The sequence below is a fragment of the Coregonus lavaretus genome, assembly GCF_964263955.1.
Source record: "Coregonus lavaretus genome assembly, chromosome: 6".
Lineage (NCBI taxonomy): Eukaryota > Metazoa > Chordata > Actinopteri > Salmoniformes > Salmonidae > Coregonus > Coregonus lavaretus.
Genome location: NC_139993.1, coordinates 59,369,424 through 59,391,465, shown reverse-complemented (window position 1 = coordinate 59,391,465; position 22,042 = coordinate 59,369,424). Strand labels below are relative to the sequence as shown.

General features: G+C 44.8%; 1 protein-coding gene across 1 annotated transcript; it reads left to right on the top strand.

Moving 5' to 3' along the window:
• Positions 1–237: 237 nt before the first annotated feature.
• On the top strand, positions 238–11,737 carry ntmt2 (N-terminal Xaa-Pro-Lys N-methyltransferase; the record flags this gene model as incomplete). Its single annotated transcript, XM_084163197.1, has 4 exons — positions 238–484; positions 3,343–3,515; positions 8,563–8,815; positions 11,481–11,737. The coding sequence occupies 4 exons, from the start codon at positions 238–240 to the stop codon at positions 11,735–11,737; spliced, it is 930 nt and encodes a 309-aa protein (XP_084019323.1).
• Positions 11,738–22,042: the final 10,305 nt, after the last annotated feature.

Genomic DNA, 22,042 nt, shown 5'->3' with positions numbered 1-22,042 from the left:
ACAGCTGATGTCAGAGAGGGTACCAGGGACTCCGGAACCCACAGATATAGCAGCACCGCAGAAGCAATAGCAGAAGCAACAACACTTTCGCACTTGGTCACACACACACCGTGTGGTTCACACACACACACTGCTCGCTCGCTGGACTGGAAACTCTCACAGTGCAGAGACACTGCCACAGGCACACTAGGTCACACACACACAGACCATCCGGTTCACACACACTGAATCGCTGCGATGGACACTGCGCTGGCTACAGACAAGGTAGGGATGTCTTCGAGCCTGGAAGATACAAAAAGGGCAGTGGTGTCTTCAAGCCCTCCACCTAACATGGAGTTCCAAGCTCTACACCAGGCCCATCGGGACCGCTGGAAGAACACAGATGCGTCCATGTGTCGACACAGCATGTCCTTCCATCTGCACCACAGCCTGAGGATGGAGTTCTTTGCCAGCTTCCTGTACCTGCTGGAGCAGATCCCCCTGGGTAAGGACAGGGGCGACACCAACCGACCTCATGGGGCTCTGAGCAAAGTGAGGGGGAATCGGTGTGTTTGAGCATGTGTGTACTTTAGAGGGTTAATGCACAGTATTAACACGCATGCAGAGATACAGTTTGTACTGTAGGCTGTAAATTATCTATGTGGGGATATGCTATATGAGAGACAATGGTCTTAATGGGACTTCCCTGCGTTAATAAAACCAATTATCCAAGTACACTATGTGCTTGCTGGCTGTCTGATATAGGACCATACTGGTCAGCTCCTAGAACAGAGAGAATGTGCAATCAAGCACCTGCTCTAATCTATAGCTCTCATCTAATCTATAGCTCTCACCATCACCTCGGTGTACCCTGATTTCAGGTCCTATAATCAGTTGAAAATGTCCTCACCATCTAACCATACTGACCATCTAACCATACTGACCATCTAACCATACTGACCATCTAACCATCCTGACCATCCCACCATCCTGACCATCTAACCATCCTGGCCATCTAACCATACTGACCATCTAACCATACTGACCATCCCACCATCCTGACCATCTAACCATACTGACCATCCCACCATCCTGACCATCTAACCATACTGACCATCCCACCATCCTGACCATCTAACCATCCTGACCATTATCATGATTAAACAAGAGGTGGAACCTCGGAGTAGATAGCCAGAGTGAATTTACGAACGCACCCTTGATTTCTCAATTTTCCTGGAGTTTTCAGTGGGTCAAACTAACCTGTCCAGAACACGCCCCATCAATGGCATGGTATGTGAAGTGTGTAAGCACTCTGCCCTGTCATGAAGTGTTTGATTCATGACAGTCAGAGTTTCATAGTCACATTATTTACACATGGCAGCACTGAATTTTAATGTGTTGAATAAATACCTGTTTTTATGTCTTCATATATGTTAACCAGAAGATGATATGATGAGGCAATTACATATTTTCTTGAGAGGAACAGATTTAGGTGCAGATTTACCTGTAGTAGCATAGTATACTGATCCTGTTATTCACTGATAAAGAATGTTGGCTGGTGATTATTTTAACCAGATGTAAACAGCAAATTCAGAAGAGTCAAACAATTCCCTAATTGCATGTAAATTGGTGCGTGAACCTCTGATATTCTCTAGGTGTTGAAATTCAGTCCTTTGGTGAAATAGATGTTTGTCCAAACAGATGAAAGGAAACCGAGTCTGGTAACTCTTTACCTTCGCTAATGAGGTGAACTAATTTTGGGTGACGATAGGGGAAGTCGGCCGTAAAATGGCATTTGGCTGGCAGAACAACACCTTTCACACTCTCTCTTCCCCTCCTCTGAGACGTCTTGACCGTGTTACTATACTTATCTCTCTCTCTCCCGAAGGCGTCCCGGGTGTGTGCACACCAATACTGTATCAGAATACAATCTGTGACCTTCAAACGTTTCTCGGGCCAAGTGAACACCTGACTTGAGAGGTCTTGAAAGTTCTCGGCATGTATGGTTAAGTGGTACCGGAGCGCCAAGTCTAGGTCCAAAAGGCTTCTCAACAGCTTCTACCCCCAAGACATAAGACTCCTGAACAGTTAATCATGGCTACCCGGACTATTTGCATTGCCCCCCCCACCCCCCCCCACCCCACCCCCCTCTTTTACGCTGCTGCTACTCTGTTTATTATCTATGCATAGTCACTTTAACTCTACCCACATGTACATATTACCTCAATTACTTCGACTAACCGGTGCACCCACACATTGACTCTGTACCGGTACCCCCTGTATATAGCCTCCCTACTGTTATTGTATTTTACTGCTGCTCTTTAATTATTTGCTATTTTTATTTTTTACTTATCTATTTTTTACTCAACACTTTTTTTTATTTTCTTAAAAATGCTTTGTTGGTTAAGGGCTTGTAAGTAAGCATTTCACTGTAAGGTCTACCTACACCTGTTGTATTCGGCGCATGTGGCAAATAAAAATTGATTTGATTTGATGCGCCAATTGACTGCTTCGCCTTGGTTTTAACCCCTGATTGTCTGGAGGTGGCCGTGGAAGTCCCACTCCTGGACCGTGGAAGTCCCACTCCTGGACCTCTTCCCTGTCGCGTGCCTTTTAGCGTTGTGGCCTGCATCCAACTGGAAGCAAATTACTTTATAATGACATCAGCAGGGACTCTTGAGAGTGCAATGTTGCATCATGGTGCTATACATTTTGCCACGGCACGTCTCTAGCTGGCAAATGCATCGGCCCCCCTGACCCCACCCAACTTGTCACCTAAGCCCAGAGAAATGTCTGCCGATTCTTCTGGTTTTAATGGGCAACGAAAGGTCCCTCTCACTAGAAATACTGTACTCACCAAGACCTATAAAACAAATAGAAACATATAGAATCATTTTACTCAAACTGGTGAGAAAAAAGTAGAACCTCAGTGTCAAAGGTCAAGCAGCAACAGCATGGGCTTTAATACCAAAATGTACAGTAAAAGTAGCTATTTATAATCAAAGCATTGGGTGCATACAGTACATACGTATATTGTTTGCATCACATACATGTACTCCTCTTACTCCATACCACAGCTGATCATGCCGTAGGAAAATACCCTTATTTTTAGACTTATAATCAAATTATCGTCATGCGTCTCTCGGCAGATGGTCAGCTCTTATCCGGTCAATAGTTAGTGATCCAGTGTCCTGTTCTTCAGCACACCTGTTCCTCCTGAGTGACTTTGTCATCTTCCCCAGTAGTGTGGTGAAGAGTGTTATTCACACGGACATAACATGACAATGGCACTTGACTATGGCCATGGGAAAAGGTCAATGAGGTGTAACAGGTGTGTGTGTGTGTGTATATCCTGTCCCACAGTCAAGCTCTTCGCGGTGACCTGCGAGAAAATCAAAGGGGAGAAGTTCTTCTACTACAAGGCACAGCAGTTCTACGAGGACGTGGAGCCGTCAGAGGAGGGGATGATGGGAGACTTCGTTGAGATCTCCCACATCGACCTGGAAGGCTCCAGGAACTTTCTGAGCAGGTTTATTGTAAGTCTATACTACATTACACGTGTGTCACTGAAATGACACTTCTGCCTTGGTTGAAAACTGTATGGTAGCAACCTCAGAGCCTGAGTGTACCTGTCACAGAACCCAAGTTGATATTTATATCAGTATCTGTTTATGGCATGAAATGCATAATCTTTCTGGTATAAAAATACCTTCTCCCCTGAGTCCATCCCTTCTCATCTACAAAGGGAGCTGTGCCTCGGCCCAGAACACATCATGTAGCTAATGGTCATCTTAACCTTCTGCCAGACCGGCTCTATAACAACACCCTCATGCCCAGAGCCCCAGACATTAATCCCCATGGACCCTGTCTGTGAAAATGTTACACTTGGTCCACGAGACTGGAGAGGGTCAATGTGTGTGCGTGTGTGTGTGTGTGTGTGTGTGTGTGTGTGTGTGTGTGTGTGTGTGTGTGTGTGTGTGTGTGTGTGTGTGTGTGTGTGTGTGTGTGTGCTGTACTTACATGAATGTTAATTCATGGGAATTTGTGTTACATGGAAACTAGGCTATTAATAGTCATATCTGGTGTAGTTCTCATTATTGATAGTCATATCTGGTGTAGTTCTCATTATTTATAGTGGTATCTGGTGTAGTTCTCATTATTGATAGTCATATCTGGTGTAGTCCTCATTATTGATAGTCATATCTGGTGTAGTTCTCATTATTGATAGTCATATCTGGTGTAGTTCTCATTATTGATAGTCATATCTGGTGTAGTTTTCATTACTGATAGTCATATCTGGTGTAGTTCTCATTATTGATAGTCATATCTGGTGTAGTTCCCATTATTGATAGTCGTATCTGGTGTAGTTCTCATTATTGATAGTTATATCTGGTGTTGTTCTCATTATTGATAGTCATACCTGGTGTAGTTCTCATTATTGATAGTTATATCTGGTGTAGTTCTCATTATTGATAGTCATATCTGGTGTAGTTCTCATTATTGATAGTTATATCTGGTGTAGTTCTCATTATTGATAGTCATATCTGGTGTAGTTCTCATTATTGATAGTTATATCTGGTGTAGTTCTCATTATTGATAGTCATATCTGGTGTAGTTCTCATTATTGATAGTCATATCTGGTGTAGTTCTCATTATTGATAGTCATATCTGGTGTAGTTCTCATTATTGATAGTCATATCTGGTGTAGTTTTCATTACTGATAGTCATATCTGGTGTAGTTCTCATTATTGATAGTCATATCGGGTGTAGTTCTCATTATTGATAGTCATATCTGGTGTAGTTCTCATTACTAATAGTCATATCTGGTGTAGTTCTCATTACTGATAGTCATATCTGGTGTAGTTCTCATTATTGATAGTCATATCTGGTGTAGTTCTCATTATTGATAGTTATATCTGGTGTAGTTCTCATTATTGATAGTTATATCTGGTGTAGTTCTCATTATTGATAGTTATATTGGGTGTAGTTCTCATTATTGATAGTTATATCGGGTGTAGTTCTCATTATTGATAGTCATATCGGGTGTAGTTCTGGACACGCTGCTTGGTCGTTGCATGGTGGGTTTTTCTGTCACGATCGTCATAGGGAACAGACCAAGGCGCAGCGTGATGAACAAACATACTTTAATTAGTTAAAGTTTAAACTCAATACAAAACAAGAAACGACTCGTGACGTCCAACGGTATCAATGACCGAACACGGAACAAAAACCCACAAACACAAAGGGAAAACAGACAGTTTAAATATGGCTCCCAATCAGAGACAACCAGCCAACAGCTGACACTCGTTGCCTCTGATTGGGAGTCACTCAGGCAAACATAGAATTAAACACAACAGAATACCAACATAGAAATACACACATAGAATGAACACACCCTGGCTCAACATAATGAGTCCCAGAGCCAGGGTGTGACAATTAAACCTTTTAATGCAGTGGGCTAAATCAGGGTCACAGATTTGTGAGTGTTTCTTGGTAGTCTTAAACAAATCTACTTTGAAACATAAGTATACACCTCACACACATGGTTATGGGCTTAAAAAAAGAAGACCCCTGTACCATGTCAGATATAGAGTTAAATTGTATTACATTTTGAGTTTGCATCCCAATATGACACTTTATATACATCACAGAAGACTGAAAGATAAAACCGTTTGACATAGAAACACCAGACTTTCTGCGGCTTCTTTAAAATAATGTTTATTAATTATGAAATTATGAAAATTATTAATAACTTTCTTCCTATGAGGCCACTAGGTCATTTGACTGCAGGAAAGGGCTACAGTATCTTTACTTTTACTATGACAGTATGACAATTAGGTACTTTTCCCTCCACTGCATGTTAGAGCAAACGTAATATACAGATGTAGGATCTTAATTTGAGCTAGTTTGCTACAACAGGAAAATAATCCTGCAGCAACAGAAAATGTGAATTATTATGTGGATTATAATTAATGGAATTTTTTTGTAGGGGTTGATACATTTTTCGTTAGGGCAAATCAAGTCTGACATTTTAAAGGGGAAATTACAAACTTTATAAACATTTTTAAACCTCGAATACACTACAAGTTTGCATTTCCTGCTGACAAACGAGTGATCAAATTAAGATCCTACATCTGCACACCCAAAGGCTGTTTCCATTCATACTAGGGATGTCAGATGTCCTTGCACAAATCCCACTCTTTTTATTGTCCAAATGGCAAAGGCCCTGTGGATGTCGGATATAGCTTTACTTGCACAACATAGTCTCAATTTAGGCAACACACACACAGTCTTAGATTAGGGTCACCTGAAACGTTATACAGCTGGCTACATTTCATAGTACCTATGAGTCGTCGTTCCATGTACTGCTCACCTGCTCTCTTGTACAAGGACATCCTTAGCTTAGACGGAGGAAGAGAACACTATGTTTCAATCATACTCCATGGTCTCCTAAAACTCTACTGTGCAGAGTCTGGGTTCTAATCCTGACAACTCCATTAAAACCAAACACAGTGGGGAAATGTAGAGTGCAGCCAGGTTAAACTGAAGAACAAGCTACGTGAGCAATATGGCAGTAATTCACCAAACCAGGAAGCATCCTCCAACAACCATAGAGTTCCTCCGGACCCCATCTTTCACCGAATCACCGACTGGGGCCCCCGTTGTTCCTTAGGGAAGAGACGGAGAGGAGTGAGGTCAGAATACGAAATGAAAAGAAGTTAAAACGAGCATGAATCAACCAAGGTAATTTTTTTGTTCTCTATGTAAGGTCAAAGTTCATAGTGTCATTACCCTGAGGTATGGTGCTTGTTTCTGCTCTCTGGGCTTTTGGGTTACAGAGGCCAGACATCTGGTATAGAAAAAAAACAATATCTATTACTGTGATCATAGCAAAGGACGCCAGGAAGCCTGAGGTTTGCACATACTTTTCCTGTGTGGAAGGTTTTGTTTTAAAATGTCTGTTACATTACTGTAGTGTGTTTATTTACCAATGTGTACAGTCGTGGTCAAAAGTTTTGAGAATGACACAAGTATTGGTCTTCACAAAAGTTCGCTGCTTCAGTTTTTTTAGATATTTTTGTCAGATGTTACTATGGTATACTGAAGTATAAATACAAGCATTCCATAAGTGTCAAAGGCTTTTATTGACAATTACATTAAGTTTATGCAAAGAGTCAATATTTGCAGTGTTGACCCTTCTTTTTCAAGACCTCTGCAATCCGCCCTGGCATGCTGTCAATTAACTTCTGGGCCACATCCTGACTGATGGCAGCCCATTCTTGCATAATCAATGCTTGGAGTTTGTCAGAATTTGTGGGTTTTTGTTTGTCCACCCGCCTCTTGAGGATCAACCACAAGTTCTCAATGGATTAAGGTCTGGGGAGTTTCCTGGCCATGGACCCAAAATGTCGATGTTTTGTTCCCCGAGCCACTTAGTTATCACTTTTGCCTTATGGCAAGGTGCTCCATCATGCTGGAAAAGGCATTGGTCGTCACCAAACTGTTCTTGGATGGTTGGGAGAAGTTGCTCTCAGAGGATGTGTTGGTACCATTCTTTATTCATGGCTGTGTTCTTAGGCAAAATTGTGAGTGAGCCCACTCCCTTGGCTGAGAAGCAACCCCACACATGAATGGTATCAGGATGCTTTACTGTTGGCATGATACAGGACTGATGGTAGCGCTCACCTTGTCTTCTCCGAACAAGGTGTTTTCCGGATGCCCCAAACAATCGGAAAGGGGATTCATCAGAGAAAATGACTTTACCCCAGTCCTCAGCAGTCCAATCCCTGTATCTTTTGCAGAATATCAGTCTGTCCCTGATGTTTTTCCTGGAGAGAAGTGGCTTCTTTGCTGCCCTTCTTGACACCAGGCCATCCTCCAAAAGTCTTTGCCTCACTGTGCGTGCAGATGCACTCACACCTGCCTGCTACCATTCTTGGGCAAGCTCTGCACTGGTGGTGCTCCGATCCCGCAGCTGAATCAACTTTAGGAGATGGTCCAGGGGCTTGCTGGTCTTTCTTGGGTGCCCTGAAGCCTTCTTCACAACAATTGAACCTCTTTCCTTGAAGTTCTTGATGATCCGATAAATTGTTTATTTATGTGCAATCTTACTAGCAGCAATATCCTTGCCTGTGAAGCCCTTTTTGTGCAAAGCAATGATGACAGCACGTGTTTCCTTGCAGGTAACCATGGTAACAGAGGAAGAACAATGATTTCAAGCACCACCCTCCTTTTAAAGCTTCCAGTCTGTTATTCTAACTCAATCAGCATGACAGAGTGATCTCCAGCCTTGTCCTCATCAACACTCTCACCTGTGTTAACGAGAGAATCACTGACATGATGGCAGCTGGTCCTTTTGTGGCAGGGCTGAAATGCAGTGGAAATGTTTTTTGGGGATTAAGTTCATTTTCTTTGCAATTAATTGCAATTCATCTGATCACTCTTCATGACATTCTGGAGTATATGCAAATTGCCATCATCAAAACTGTGGCAGCAGACTTTGTGAAAATTAGTATTTGTGTCATTCTCAAAACCTTTGACCACGACTGTACATGTTTGTGTATCATTCCATTCTTCAAACAGGGTCCTGGTAAGGCTGGCACTAAGTGTGCCCTGGACTGTGGCTGTGGGATTGGGCGGGTATCTAAAGGTGTCCTCCTGCCGATCTTTGAGACCATGGAGATGTGTGACATGGTTGAGGCCTTCCTGCTCCATGCCCATGAGGAGTATCTAGGAGACGACGCTGACCGCATAGAGACATACTACTGCTTCAACCTGCAGGAGCTAACACCACCCTCAAGGAAATATGACGTCATCTGGATGCAGTGGTGTGCATGTAAGTCTCACTCTCCGATCTGTGTGTGTGTGTGTGTGTGTCTGTGTGTCTGTTTGTGTGTGTGTCTGTGTGTGTGTGTGTGTCTGTGTGTCTGTGTGTGTTTGCGTGTGTGTGTGCGTGTGTCTGTGTCTGTGTGTCTGTGTGTGTGTGCGTGTGTGCGTGTGTCTGTGTGTCCGTGTGTGTGTCTGTGTGTGTGTGTGTGTGTGCGTGTGTCTGTGTGTGTGTGTCTGTGTGTCTGTGTGTCTGTGTGCGTGTGTCTGTGTGTCTGTGTGTGTGTGTGTGTGTCTGTGTGTGTGTGTGTGTGTGTCTGTGTGTCTGTGTGTGCGTGTGCGTGTGTCTGTGTGTCTGTGTGTGTGTGTGTCTGTGTGTGTGTGTCTGTATGTCTGTGTGTGCGTGTGCGTGTGTCTGTGTGTCTGTGTGTGTGTGCGTGTGCGTGTGTGTTTGTCTGTGTGTGTGTGTGTCTGTGTGTGTGTGTGTGTCTGTGTGTGTGTGTGTGTGTGTGCGTGTGCGTGTGTGTGTGTGTGCGTGTGTGTGTGTGTGTGTGTGTGCGTGTGTGTGTGTGTGCATGTGTGTCATGTTTGTGATGTGTTCATGTTTTGACCTCTCATCTACAGTACATATGTGTCTTTTCCATATGAGGTTATTTACATTCAGTAAGTGTGAGCACTGCCGTATTTAGAACGTGACATTACAGCAACATACGGTGCATAACACAAGATATCAGAGCTCCTTGTCAGTGGTGACAGCAGCACTTTCAATAGTCTGTATGAAGAACTCTGCCCAACTCCAGTCTTATTTTAGGAGGGACCAGCATTGATTTTTCAATGAAGGGATATTTCAGGTTGTGTTTATATTGCCATGTTAGGGGACCTCCTCATGTCACGCTCCTGACTCATTGAGTGAGCCATCATGCTTAGGGTGAGCCCTGTCACGTTCTGTGTAGGGCAGGCTATATAAGATAACTCAAGGTGGAGGATGAATCTAGGTTCTAGATCTCAGAGAAAAAAGTATGGGTGGATTAAATCTACAGTTGAAGTCGGAAGTTTACATACACTTAGGTTGGAGTCATTAAAACTTGTTTTTCAACCACTCCACAAATTTCTTGTTAACAAAATATGGTTTTGGCAAGTCGGTTAGGACATCTACTTTGTGCATGACACAAGTAATTTTTCCAACAATTGTTTACAGATTATTTCACTTTAGAAGCTTCTGATAGGCTAATTGACATCATTTGAGTCAATTGGAGGTGTACCTGTGGATGTATTTCAAGGCCTACCTTCAAACTCAGTGCCTCTTTGCTTGACATCATGGGAAAATCTAAAGAAATGAGACAAGACCTCTGAAAAAAAATGTGTAGACCTCCACAAGTCTGGTTCATCCTTAGGAGCAATTTCCAAATGCATGAAGGTACCACGTTCATCTGTACAAACAATAGTACGCAAGTATAAACACCATGGGACCACGCAGTCGTCATACTGCTCAGGAAGGAGACGCATTCTGTCTCCTAGAGATGAACGTACTTTGGTGCGAAAAGTGCAAATCAATCCCAGAACAACAGCAAGGACCTAGTGAAGATGCTGGAGGAAACAGGTACAAAAGTATCTATATCCACAGTTAAACGAGTCCTATATCGACATAACCTGAAAGGCCGCTCAGCAAGGAAGAAGCCACTGCTCCAAAACCGCCATAAAAAAGCCAGACTACAGTTTGCAACTGCACATGGGGACAAAGATCGTAATTTTTTGAGAAATGTCCTCTGGTCTGATGAAACAAAAATAGGACTGTTTGGCCATAATGACCATCGTTATGTTTGGAGGAAAAAGGGGGTAGCTTGCAAGCCGAAGAACACCATCCCAACCGTGAAGCACGGGGGTGGCAGCATCATGCTGTGGGGGTGCTTTGCTGCAGGAGGGACTGGTGCACTTCACAAAATAGATGGCATCATGAGGAAGGAAAATTATGTGGATATATTGAAGCAACATCTCAAGACATCAGGCAGGAAGTTAAAGCTTGGTCGCAAATGGGTCTTCCAAATGGAAAATGACCCCAAGCATACTTCCAAAGTTGTGGCAAAATGGCTTAAGGACAACAAAGTCAAGGTATTGGAGTGGCCATCACAAAGCCCTGACCTCAATCCTATAGAAAATGTGTGGGCAGAACTGAAAAAGCGTGTGCGAGCAAGGAGGCCTACAAACCTGACTCCGTTATACCAGCTCTGTCAGGAGGAATGGGCCAAAATTCACCAAAATTATTATGGGAAGCTTGTGGAAGGCTACCCGAAACGTTTGACCCAAGTTAAACAATTTGAAGGCAATGCTACCAAATACTAATTGAGTGTTTGTAAACTTCTGACCCACTGGGAATGTGATGAAAGAAATAAAACCTGAAATAGATCATTCTCTCTACTATTATTCTGACATTTCACATTCTTAAAATAAAGTGGTGATCCTAACTGACCTAAAACAGGGAATTTTTACTAGGATTAAATGTCAGGAATTGTGAAAAACTGAGTATAAATGTATTTGGCTAAGGTGTATGTAAACTTCCGACTTCAACTGTATATACTTAAAATAAGTTTGACAGACAGACACAGGCAGACAGGCAGGCAGACCGACTCTCCCTTACTCTGATTGGTGGGTCCTTTGTTGCGCTGTCCCATCTCCAGGTCACCTGACGGACAGGGACCTGATGCAGTTCCTGATGCGCTGTAAGAACAGTCTGCGGCCCAACGGGGTTATCATCATTAAGGACAACATGGCCCGGAAGGGCTGCAAGCTGGACCCCATCGACAGCAGCATCATCCGCCACCTGGACATCATGAAGGACATCATCTTTAAGGCTGGCCTGAAGGTCCTGGCTGTGGAGAAACAGGAAGGATTCCCCGATGCCATCGTCCCTGTGTGGATGATCGCTATGCAGTAGCGGACTGACTGACAGACAGTATACAGTGCTATAGTTATTAGACATTCTGACACACTATTACAAGATTGTATTGTCTCACACCCACTGACAGACAAACTGACACCCTGACAAGCGCACACTACTACTCCAATGAAGACAGAATGGTGTGTATACAGTGGGCTCCAAAATGACTGGCACCCCTGACTGGGAATGCACAAACAATACTTAAAAAAATATCAACAATATAATTATAGAGATAAACTCAAAATACCAACATGTGAGAAATACTGTACTTTATTAATGTTTCAATGGAACCAACCAAAATCATACAATTATTTAATACAAAATAAATGTCACCAAAATCAAGGTTTCATAATTATTGGCACTCCTCATTTAGTACTTAGGTCAACCACCTCTGGCAAGGATAACAGCATGGAGTCTTTTCCTGTAATGTTTGACAAGGTTAAGGAACACATTTGGATGGATTTTGGACCATTTCTCTATGCAGATCCTTTCAAAATCCTTCACATTCTTGGGTTTGCGCTCATCAACTGCCCTCTTCAACTCAGCCCACAGATTTTTGATTGGATTGAGGTCCGGCGACTGAGATGGCCATGGCAGAACATCGATTTTGTTGTCACAGAACCATTTCTGTGTGGATCTTGAGGTATGTTTTGGGTCATTGTCTTGTTGGAAAGTCCACCTATGGCCAAGTCCCAGCCTTCTTGCAGAGGCAACCAGATTGTCAGCCGAAATTGCCTGATACTTGGTGGAATTCATTATGCCATCAATCTTAACCAGTGCCCCTGGACTTCTGGAATTAAAACAGCCCCAAAACATCACTGACCCACCACCATATTTCACCGTGGGTATGAGGTGCCTCTCTTTGTATGCATCTCTGTTTCGACGCCAAACATGCCAATGCTGTATCTATTCCAATGGAACCCATCAAAATCATTTGAAGAGGGCAGTTGATGAGCGCAAACCCAAGAATATGAAGAATCTTGAAAGGATCTGCATAGAGGAATGGTCCAAAATCCATCCAAATGTGTTCCTTAACCTTGTCAAACATTACAGGAAAAGACTCCATGCTGTTATCCTTGCCAGAGGTGGTTGACCTAAGTACTAAATGAGGAGTGCCAATAATTATGAAACCTTGATTTTGGTGACATTTATTTTGTATTAAATAATTGTATGATTTTGGTTGGTTCCATTGAAACATTAATAAAGTACAGTATTTCTCACATGCTGGTATTTTGAGTTTATCTCTATAATTATATTGTTGATATTTTTTAAAGTATTGTTTGTGCATTGCCAGTCAGGGGTGCCAGTCATTTTGGAGCCCACTGTATATAAATATTTGTTACTTTTCTTTGCCAGTGTTTTTTTTTATACCTCTGCCTGTAATATTGCAGATTTTAAATGTAGATTACTTTTTTACACAACAGTACATGTTTTCTTGTTTGTCATTGTAGAGTTGTGTTGAAATGCAGTATGTTGTCCTGACTGTAGCCTAAACAATGCCTTAGCAACAAACAAAAAAGTAGTTTCAAATGGTACGCTGATGTATGTTGCATAATTAATTCATGCTCATTAAATGAAACTGTACAATGTAACCTCTTGCTGTATTTCTTTGAGATCATACAGAACAATTCAGAATAATTGCATAGTTTGGACTCCGAGAAGTACCTCAGAGCTTTACTATAAGTTTTACCATAATTGCATACCGTACGGAAATAGCTTCATTAATTTAGTTTTTGTAAATGCTTTCTGTCAGAGTAGGTTTCTCATTATATTCCTGAAACAAAAACTAATAGGATCAGAGATGTGTAATCATAGTTGGCTATTATAATCAGGTCTTGGATGTAAACACTGAACCATTTACCTCGTAAAATACTACAGTTACACTACATCCTCCCAGCCAAGCCAACAACCGAACAAGGTACAATCTAAATGAGTACAGCACGGAGAACAAGAGATAATTGAGAACCCCTCAAATGGTTATGATAATGCTCCTAAGTATATTTTTTTCCTAACTAGCCCACAGTAGAAGAATGGCATTGTTTAGGTTAATGACTTTCAGCTTGGGCCCTGAGGAGGAAGGGAAGTTGATTACTTCCTGCTTTGGGTTTGACGGACAGACAGTGCTCGCTTTCATATCTGCCTTGGCATCGGTTCAGGCCTGTCAGGTTCTGTCTGCATAAAACACATCCAGCAGTCGCGTTGAATATTTAGGGTGTACGGCAAGTCGGTTACACAGGAGTGGGTTTGGGTTGTACAAAAGTGGTGAGGACTTGTTCCTCCCTAACGCTGTATGAATGGATGGCTTGTCAATGACGAGTGACTGAGACCCCTGAAAAAGAAATAAATAAATATATCAAAGTGTTGAAGGCAAGAACTCCTGTCTGAGAAGGGATGGCGTGCGATGTTCCATACAGTGTTTTCTCAGGTCAGAAAGAGTCTTTTGAGATGTGAACAACCCATATATACATACATTCCCCACATCCCGTATGAATTAAAGATCAAAATGCCCCATGGTGAAAGTTGTAGGGCTTTTTTTGTCTTTGGCAAATAGCAGCCAAATGTGCTGTCACCTTTTCAGAAGTGGTTAGCGTCTGTAACGGTCAGAGCTATCATTCCTAATACTTCTCAATGTCCCAGCAGCATTTTGAATATATTTGCTGAGTTAACACTAATTTGTCCAGTCACGTCAGCAGTGGAGAACATTGGGCCCGGGTCCAGACTGACTATATCAAACCCAGCACAACTTTTACTGACTAAAATACTATGTTTGGGACAGGGCTGATAACCGAGAGACATGCCACTGCAGAGAACAATCCATGTTTTTGCCATTATAAAAGACTGGGTTCATTTGAATTATGCGGCAAAGACCGTTGAATAGATGGTGTGGTGGTTAGAGCAGCAGTGTCTTTCTTCATGTGAGGAATCTGACAACAACAAGAGGGTAGTTTTTCTAGTTTCCAGACTGGGCCCATGAAGCGCCCAGACAGTCTGTGCTTTGATCCTGAATAGAGTGAGCCTTTGTGGGCTCCACACTGGAGGGAAACCTCAGTCTTCTGAGCCCAGCCAGGATACTTTCAACCAGGGATAGAGAGAGACGGAAGAGGGGAGGTTTGCCTTGCCTTCCCTGGGAGAATTCAGACCAGAAGAATGTACTTTTATATGCATCCCTCGTTCTCATAGTAAATCAAGTTACAGAAAACCTGATGATTTTGGGCTGGCTCTTCTTCTATGGTGAGAAAACCTCATTTCTCCCGTAAACACTCTCAGCATGCTGTCTGTCTGTCTGACTGTCTGTCTCAGGGTGGTGGTTTAATCTCATTCTGCTCCATCAGCTCAAAGGGCAGGGATTGGTTACACACACTTTTTATAGGTCCCATGGACATGTGATATTGAGCAACGTGGTTTCTGCCACGGTATCAGGTGCTGCTGACATGAAGCTTTAATCCAAGCCAAACAAACAGTGACAAATTACAGCATCCTGACTGGCAGCAAAGAGTTGTCAGGCAGTTCAAAGTTACTCCTCTCTTCCCTAACCTCTCTTTATTGCATTGGAAGAGAGTTGCTGTACTGTAAACACTGTTAACACTCTCAGTATGTTTTTACTGAAATGTTAGACTTTTTCTGAGAGCACAGGCCACTGGGCACAAACTGGTTGAATCAACGTTGTTTCAACGTAGTTTGTCAACATATTTTGACGTGGAGTCCACGTGTAAACATTTATTGGATTAGAAGAAAAGTCAACTTAAACTGTTGAGGGTGAATTTTCAACCACAGGATTATATCATCATTGTAACAAATGTTCAACATAAACAAACCTTGTATTAAATATGTTGAATTTATACCGTTGAAACAACGCCACATCTTCAAAGTTATATTCACGATCAGAAAAATATATAATCGGCTGGGCAGCACCTCCTACTGGAGTGTTGATCTATCTACAGCGATTCATTTGGTCTCCCATCCAAGGTTTTAATCAAGCCTGGCCCAGCTTAGCTTTGATACTGGTCATTGACTGCTACCAATGTGCTAGCTCAGGTTAATTTCAAATGTAATCTACAAGTAGAGTATTAATATGTTCGATTCCCGTTTCCATCTCAACCAAAAATCTAAGTTAAAGAATAGGACTAAATCAAATCAAACTTTATTTAAGGTGCATTTAAAGTGTGATTAGATTAGATTTTGTCCTATTCTTTTACTTAGATTTTTGGTTGAGATGGCGACATGACATATCAATTATTAATTTGTAGACCAACTGGATATTGAATTGTGTATTATTGTCAAGGCAACTAAATATCAACATTTTAAAGAGATGTATCTTCTGTTTGGATAGTTGGTTCCATCTGTACCACTGACTTAGTCTGTCTTTAATTACAGTTTGTCTACAAATGAATAATTTATATGTTGGATTCACGTCTCCATCTCAACCAAAAATCTAAGTTAAAGAATATAACTAAATCTAATCTAGTCACATTTGAAATGCACTTTAAATAAAGTTTGATTTGAATTAGTCCTATTCTTTAACTTTGATTCTTGGTTGAGATGGAAACGTGAACATCAACATATCAATTATTAATTTGTAGACAAACTGGAATTAAAACTGGACTAAGTCAGTGGCACTAAAGATACATATCCTCCAAATGTTAATATTTGGTTGCGTTGGCAACCAAACACAATTCAATATCACTTTTACAATACAGTAAATAGCCTATTAACTTGTCGACAAGTTAACAAATTATGATGGATTCACGTCTCCAACTAAACCAAAAATAAAAGTTAAAGAATAGGATTAAGCCAGTGTGTCACGCCCTGACTCAGGGGACTCGTATATGTTGAGTCAGGGTGTGTATATTCTTTGTTATGTAGTATTTTCTATGTGGGATCTAGTATGTTTAGTTCTATGTTGGCCGGTGTGGTTCCCAATCAGAGGCAGCTGTCGCTCGTTGTCTCTGATTGGGGACCATACTTAGGCAGCCTATTGGCACTATTGAGTTGTGGGATCTTGTTCCGTGTAAGGTATGTTGTGTGTGCTACCTTGGACTTCACGTTTCGTTTATTGTTTTGTCGTTGTGTTTGTAAGTTAATAAACATGTACGTATATCACGCTGCGCCTTGGTCTGACGCGTCATTCAACGAACGTGACAGAAGATCCCACCAAACGAGGACCAAGCAGCGTGCCCAGGGCACACACGGTGGTTGGGGGCACACACGGTGGTTGGCGGAGCCTAGGGTTAGAGCTGAGCCAACTCCCCGTACTCACACGAAGAGGCGTATGACTGGGCAAGCTCCGTGTTATGCGGAGCTACGTACTGTGTCGCCAGTGCGCCGGCACAGTCCTGTACGTCCTGTGCTTGCACCACGCACGTGCCGTGCGAAGATGGGCATCCAGCCAGGACGGGGTGTGCCGGCTCAACGCTCCTGGTCTCCAGTACGCCTCCTCGGTCCTGCATATCCTGCGCCAGTTCTACGAACTGTATCGCCAGTGTGCGTGCACAGCCCAGTGCGTCCTGTGCCAGCACCCCGCACATGTAGTGCGAAAGTGGGCAGCCAGCCAGGACGGGTTGTGCCAGCTCTCCGCTCTAGACCTCCAGTCCGTCTCCACAGTCCGGCCCGGCTTGTGCCTGCTCCTCGCACCAAGCCAGTGGTGCGTGTCGCCAGTCCGGCCCGGCCTGTTCCTGCCCCTCGCAACAAGCCAGTGGTGCGCGTCGCCAGTCCGGCCCGGCCTGTTCCTGCCCCTCGCAACAAGCCAGTGGTGCGCATCGCCAGTCTGGCCCGGCTTGTTCCTGCTCCTCGCACCAAGCCAGTGGTGCGCGTCGCCAGTCCGGCCCGGCCCGTTCCTGCCCCTCGCACCATGCCAGTAGTGCGTGTTCCTAGTCAGGTCCGGCCCATGCCTGCTCCTCGCACCAGACCAGTGGTGCGTTTGTCCAGTCCGGCACGGCCCGTGCCCGTTCCACCGGTGCCTGGTCCGGCACCGGTCAGCTGCTCCACTCTGGAGCCAGAGCAGTCCACTCCACCGGTGCCTGATCCAGTTCCGGTCAGCTGTTCCACTCCGGAGCCAGAGCAGTCCGCTCCACCGGTGCCTGATCCAGCTCCGGTCAGCTGCTCCACTCCGGAGCCAGAGCAGTGGAACAGGCACGGGCCGTGCCGGACTGGACACACGCACCACTGGCTTGGTGCGGGGAGCAGGAACGGGCCGTGCCGGACTGGACACACGCACCACTGGCTTGGTGCGAGGGGCAGGAACAGGCCGGGCCGGGCTGGCGACGCGCACCACTGGCTTGGTGCGAGGGGCAGGAACAGGCCGGACCGGGCTGGCGACGCGCACCACTGGCTTGGTGCGAGGGACAGGAACAGGCCGGACCGGGCTGGCGACGCGCACCACTGGCTTGGTGCGAGGGGCAGGAGCAGGCCGGGCCGGGCTGGCGACGCGCACCACTGTCTTGGTGCAAGGGGCAGGAACAGGCCGGACTGGGCTGGCGACGCGCACCACTGGCTTGGTGCGAGGGACAGGAACAGGCCGGACCGGGCTGGCGACGCGCACCACTGGCTTGGTGCGAGGGGCAGGAGCAGGCCGGGCCAGGCTGGCGACGCGCACCACTGGCTTGGTGCGAGGGGCAGGAACAGGCAGGACCGGGCTGGCGATGCGCACCACTAGTTTGGTACGAGGGCCAGGAACAGGCCGGACCGGGCTGGCGACGCGCACCACAGGCTTGATGCGAGGAACAGGAACGGGCCGAACCGTACTGGGAACACGCACCACTGGCTTAGTGCGGGGATAAGGAACGGGCCGGACCGGACTGGCGACATGCACCACTTGATTGGTGCGAGGAGCGGGACTGGGTTCCTTCATTAACCCCCGCTCCTTCTGCTGCCTAACCAGCTCCTCTCGCCGTGCCTCTACACTTTCCTTCTGCTCCCTCTGAACCAATGGCCCCCCTAATCTGGTGGCCTCCTCTGCTAACCAGCGGAACCGCTCTATCGCGGCCTCCTGCTGCCTCGTCGTCCACACCGTGTGCCCCCAAAAATTTTTTGGGGGGGATTGTCTCTCCCCCGTGATCAGGGCCTCCATCCCTCTTGCCAGCCTCTCGCTCATCTCCTCCCAAGTCCATCCTCTCTGCTCCTCATCGGCACACTGCTTGGTCCAGGTATGGTGGGATCTTCTGTCACGATCGTTGACGAACGAGAAGGACCAAGGCGCAGCGTGATAAGCATTCATGTTTATTAACGAATAAACACAACGACAAAACAATAAACAAACAATACGTGAAGTCCAAGGCAGCACAACACAACATACCCTAACTGGAACAAGATCCCACAACTAACTAGTGCCAAAAGGCTGCCTAAGTATGGTCCCCAATCAGAGACAACGAGCGACAGCTGCCTCTGATTGGGAACCACACCGGCCAACATAGAAATACACATAATAGAATACCACACCATAGAAATATACAACATAGAATATACACACCCTGACTCAACAAATAAACGTCCCCTGAGTCAGGGCGTGACACATTGTCAACCGAACACAATTCAATGTTACTTTTGTAAAACAGTAAATAGCCTAAAGTTAAGGCTATCTTACAAACTAATGTAACAGTATTTATTCAACCTTAAAATGAGTAACACATCCATGGTCACATTGAGGTTACTGTAACAATAAATGTCTTCTTATGTAATCATAGAAAGTGTGCATGTTCAAAACAGCATGCAAAGGTTGCAGGTCTGTGGAGATCTTCACAATTGCTGTAATAATCTGTCAGAATCTCAAACAGCACTGATCACTTGCACCGTGTAGTTGTAATGTGATCTCAAATGTAATCCAGGTCATTTGGTTGTTCTATTAGATGAAGCACTGTAATAACACATTCAGAAGACAACTAAACAAAACATCTGACATTGTTTTTCCATTGGAATTTGGTTGTGCTTTTAGATGGTTGAAAGCATAGTGAAAACACAATGAGAATTCAACAAACTTCTGGTTGTCATTTTGAGTGGATGAATAAAGGTTGAATCTCATTGATCAACGTCTCAACCAAATATTACCCAATGTTCATGTTGAAATGATGTGGTGTGCCCAGTGGGAAGCTTAGAGGGTTATTGGAAAATATTGCTCACAACAAAACAAGGGAAGTATTTTACCACCTGCGTCTGGTGTGGCTGTAATGGAGCTGAGGTGAGCTGTACTCTATGACTGGGGCGTATGAACCTCAGGCTGATTCATGCCCGGTTGGGTCACGGAAGGCTAGCGTGTTCTTGCCTACAGCAGGAGGAAGAACTAAGAGAGGGCTATAGGGCAGCATGGTTGGGGTCAATTCCATTTCAATTTAGTCAGTTCAGGAAGTAGGCCTAAACTGAAATTTAAATTTTCCTAATTGAAAAGCAATGACCTCAATCATACAGGGCAGCCTTACCCCCAGAGCTTTCCTCTGATCCACACAGGGCACCACAGGGCAAAGGTTACACAAGATGGTCATGCATGTTCATATCGTGAATCTGCCAGTTCAGGAAAGAAGCCGCCATGACCACGGTGTAGTGTGAGTGAATAAAGACGTTTGGCACTCAGTGAAACGGAGTCACTACTCTCTAGCTGCTGTCGTTTCAAGGATGTGGTGTTTCAGCCACAAAGCCTTCTTCAGCATCAGTCAGCATAAACACGTGGTCATGTAGGTCTCATCAGACAGAGCCTTGTATGTTACAGGCACCATGTTAATGTCTTTTTTTACAGTGAGAAATACAGAAGCCCTAATCCCGAGGGATACGCCCGTCTGCAGTCTTCCTCGTTTCTCCATTTGCCCTGTTTTCTCAGTTTAGGCAACTTCTTTTAATCAAAAAGCATCACAAGCTGCTGTGGTTGTATATGCGTGTACTGTGCGTGTGTGTCCATGTAAGTCCATGAAGTCCATTCTCCCCTCTTATCACAGCTGGAGGCCAACAGCAGTGGCGACCAACGGGGGAGGGGAAATTAAATGTATAAGTGCATGCATTAATGCACTTTAATTTAGTATAACAAACACCTAATTTAATTACACTGAGAAAGGTTTGACAGTGGAACCACCCAATTAGATTAAAAGGAAGGGGAGAGAGAGAGAGAGAGAGAGAGAGAGAGAGAGAGAGAGAGAGAGAGAGAGAGAGAGAGAGAGAGAGAGAGAGAGAGAGAGAGAGAGAGAGAGAGAGAGAGAGAGAGAGAGAGAGTGAGAGAGAGAGAGAGAGAGAGAGAGAGAGAGAGAGAGAGAGAGAGAGAGAGAGAGAGAAGCCAATCCCCATGTACAATTCTGCTAGTGTGTTGTCAGTGAAACATGTGGAGCCAGCTCGTAGGCCGTAGTTACAGTATTTTGTTCTCTGTGCCCCTGGAAGCCCCATCCCTCATGCTGGTTGTTCTCTGTGCCCCTGGAAGCCCCATCCCTCATGCTGGTTTCAATTCCACAACCTTTCAGATCACAGCATAATGAGGCAAAATGGCTCGCACATTATGCCCCGAGTCCACAAATCATTTTTCCAACCAATTTACTCCCATGATTAAACCAGAGTCAGAGAGGGGAGTCAGGCGAGGCCATATTTTGGAGTGTGTGTGTTTGTGTGTGTGTATGCGCATGGGAGTGTGTGTGTTTAAACCAAAGGTCTGGGGAGCCATCCAGTGTGTGTGTGTGTGTGTGTGTGTGTGTGTGTGTGTGTGTGTGTGTGTGTGTGTGTGTGTGTGTGTGTGTGTGTGTGTGTGTGTGTGTGTGTGTGTGTGTGTGTGTGTGTGTGTGTGTGTGTGTGATGCTGCCTTGATGCGAGTGAGGGGGCACAGAAACACGACCCAGTGCTGGAGCCATTAGCTGTTCTATTAAATCTCAGGGGAGTTCAAAAGACAAGCTTTAACGGCAGGTATTTCCTGGCTCTTGATCTTGGAAGGTAGAACTCATTTCTGCCGGTGGGGGATCAGCCTTCATAACAAGTTGCAGTTTGATGCCAACAGTTTATTATAACATTGTATCTACGGTGTGTGTGCTTCGGATTGTGGGGGGGGGGGGGGGGGGGGGGGGGGGAGACAGAAAGACAAGGACTACTAGTGCATTAGTTTGAGGTGAGAGTGGGTGTCTGGTTGGAGAAGTCTCAGAGGAGGGCCACACCCAAAAGCTTTCTCAGCCATTCGTTATATCCCCTCTCTCCTCTCCCCTCTCCCTCTCTCCACTCCCCTCTCTCGTCTCCCCACTCCCCCTCTCCTCTCCCCTATTCCCTCTTCCCAGCTCCACTCCCATATCTCCTCTCCCCTATCCCCTCTCCCTCTCTCCTCTTCCCCTCTCCTCTCCCCTCTCCCCCTCT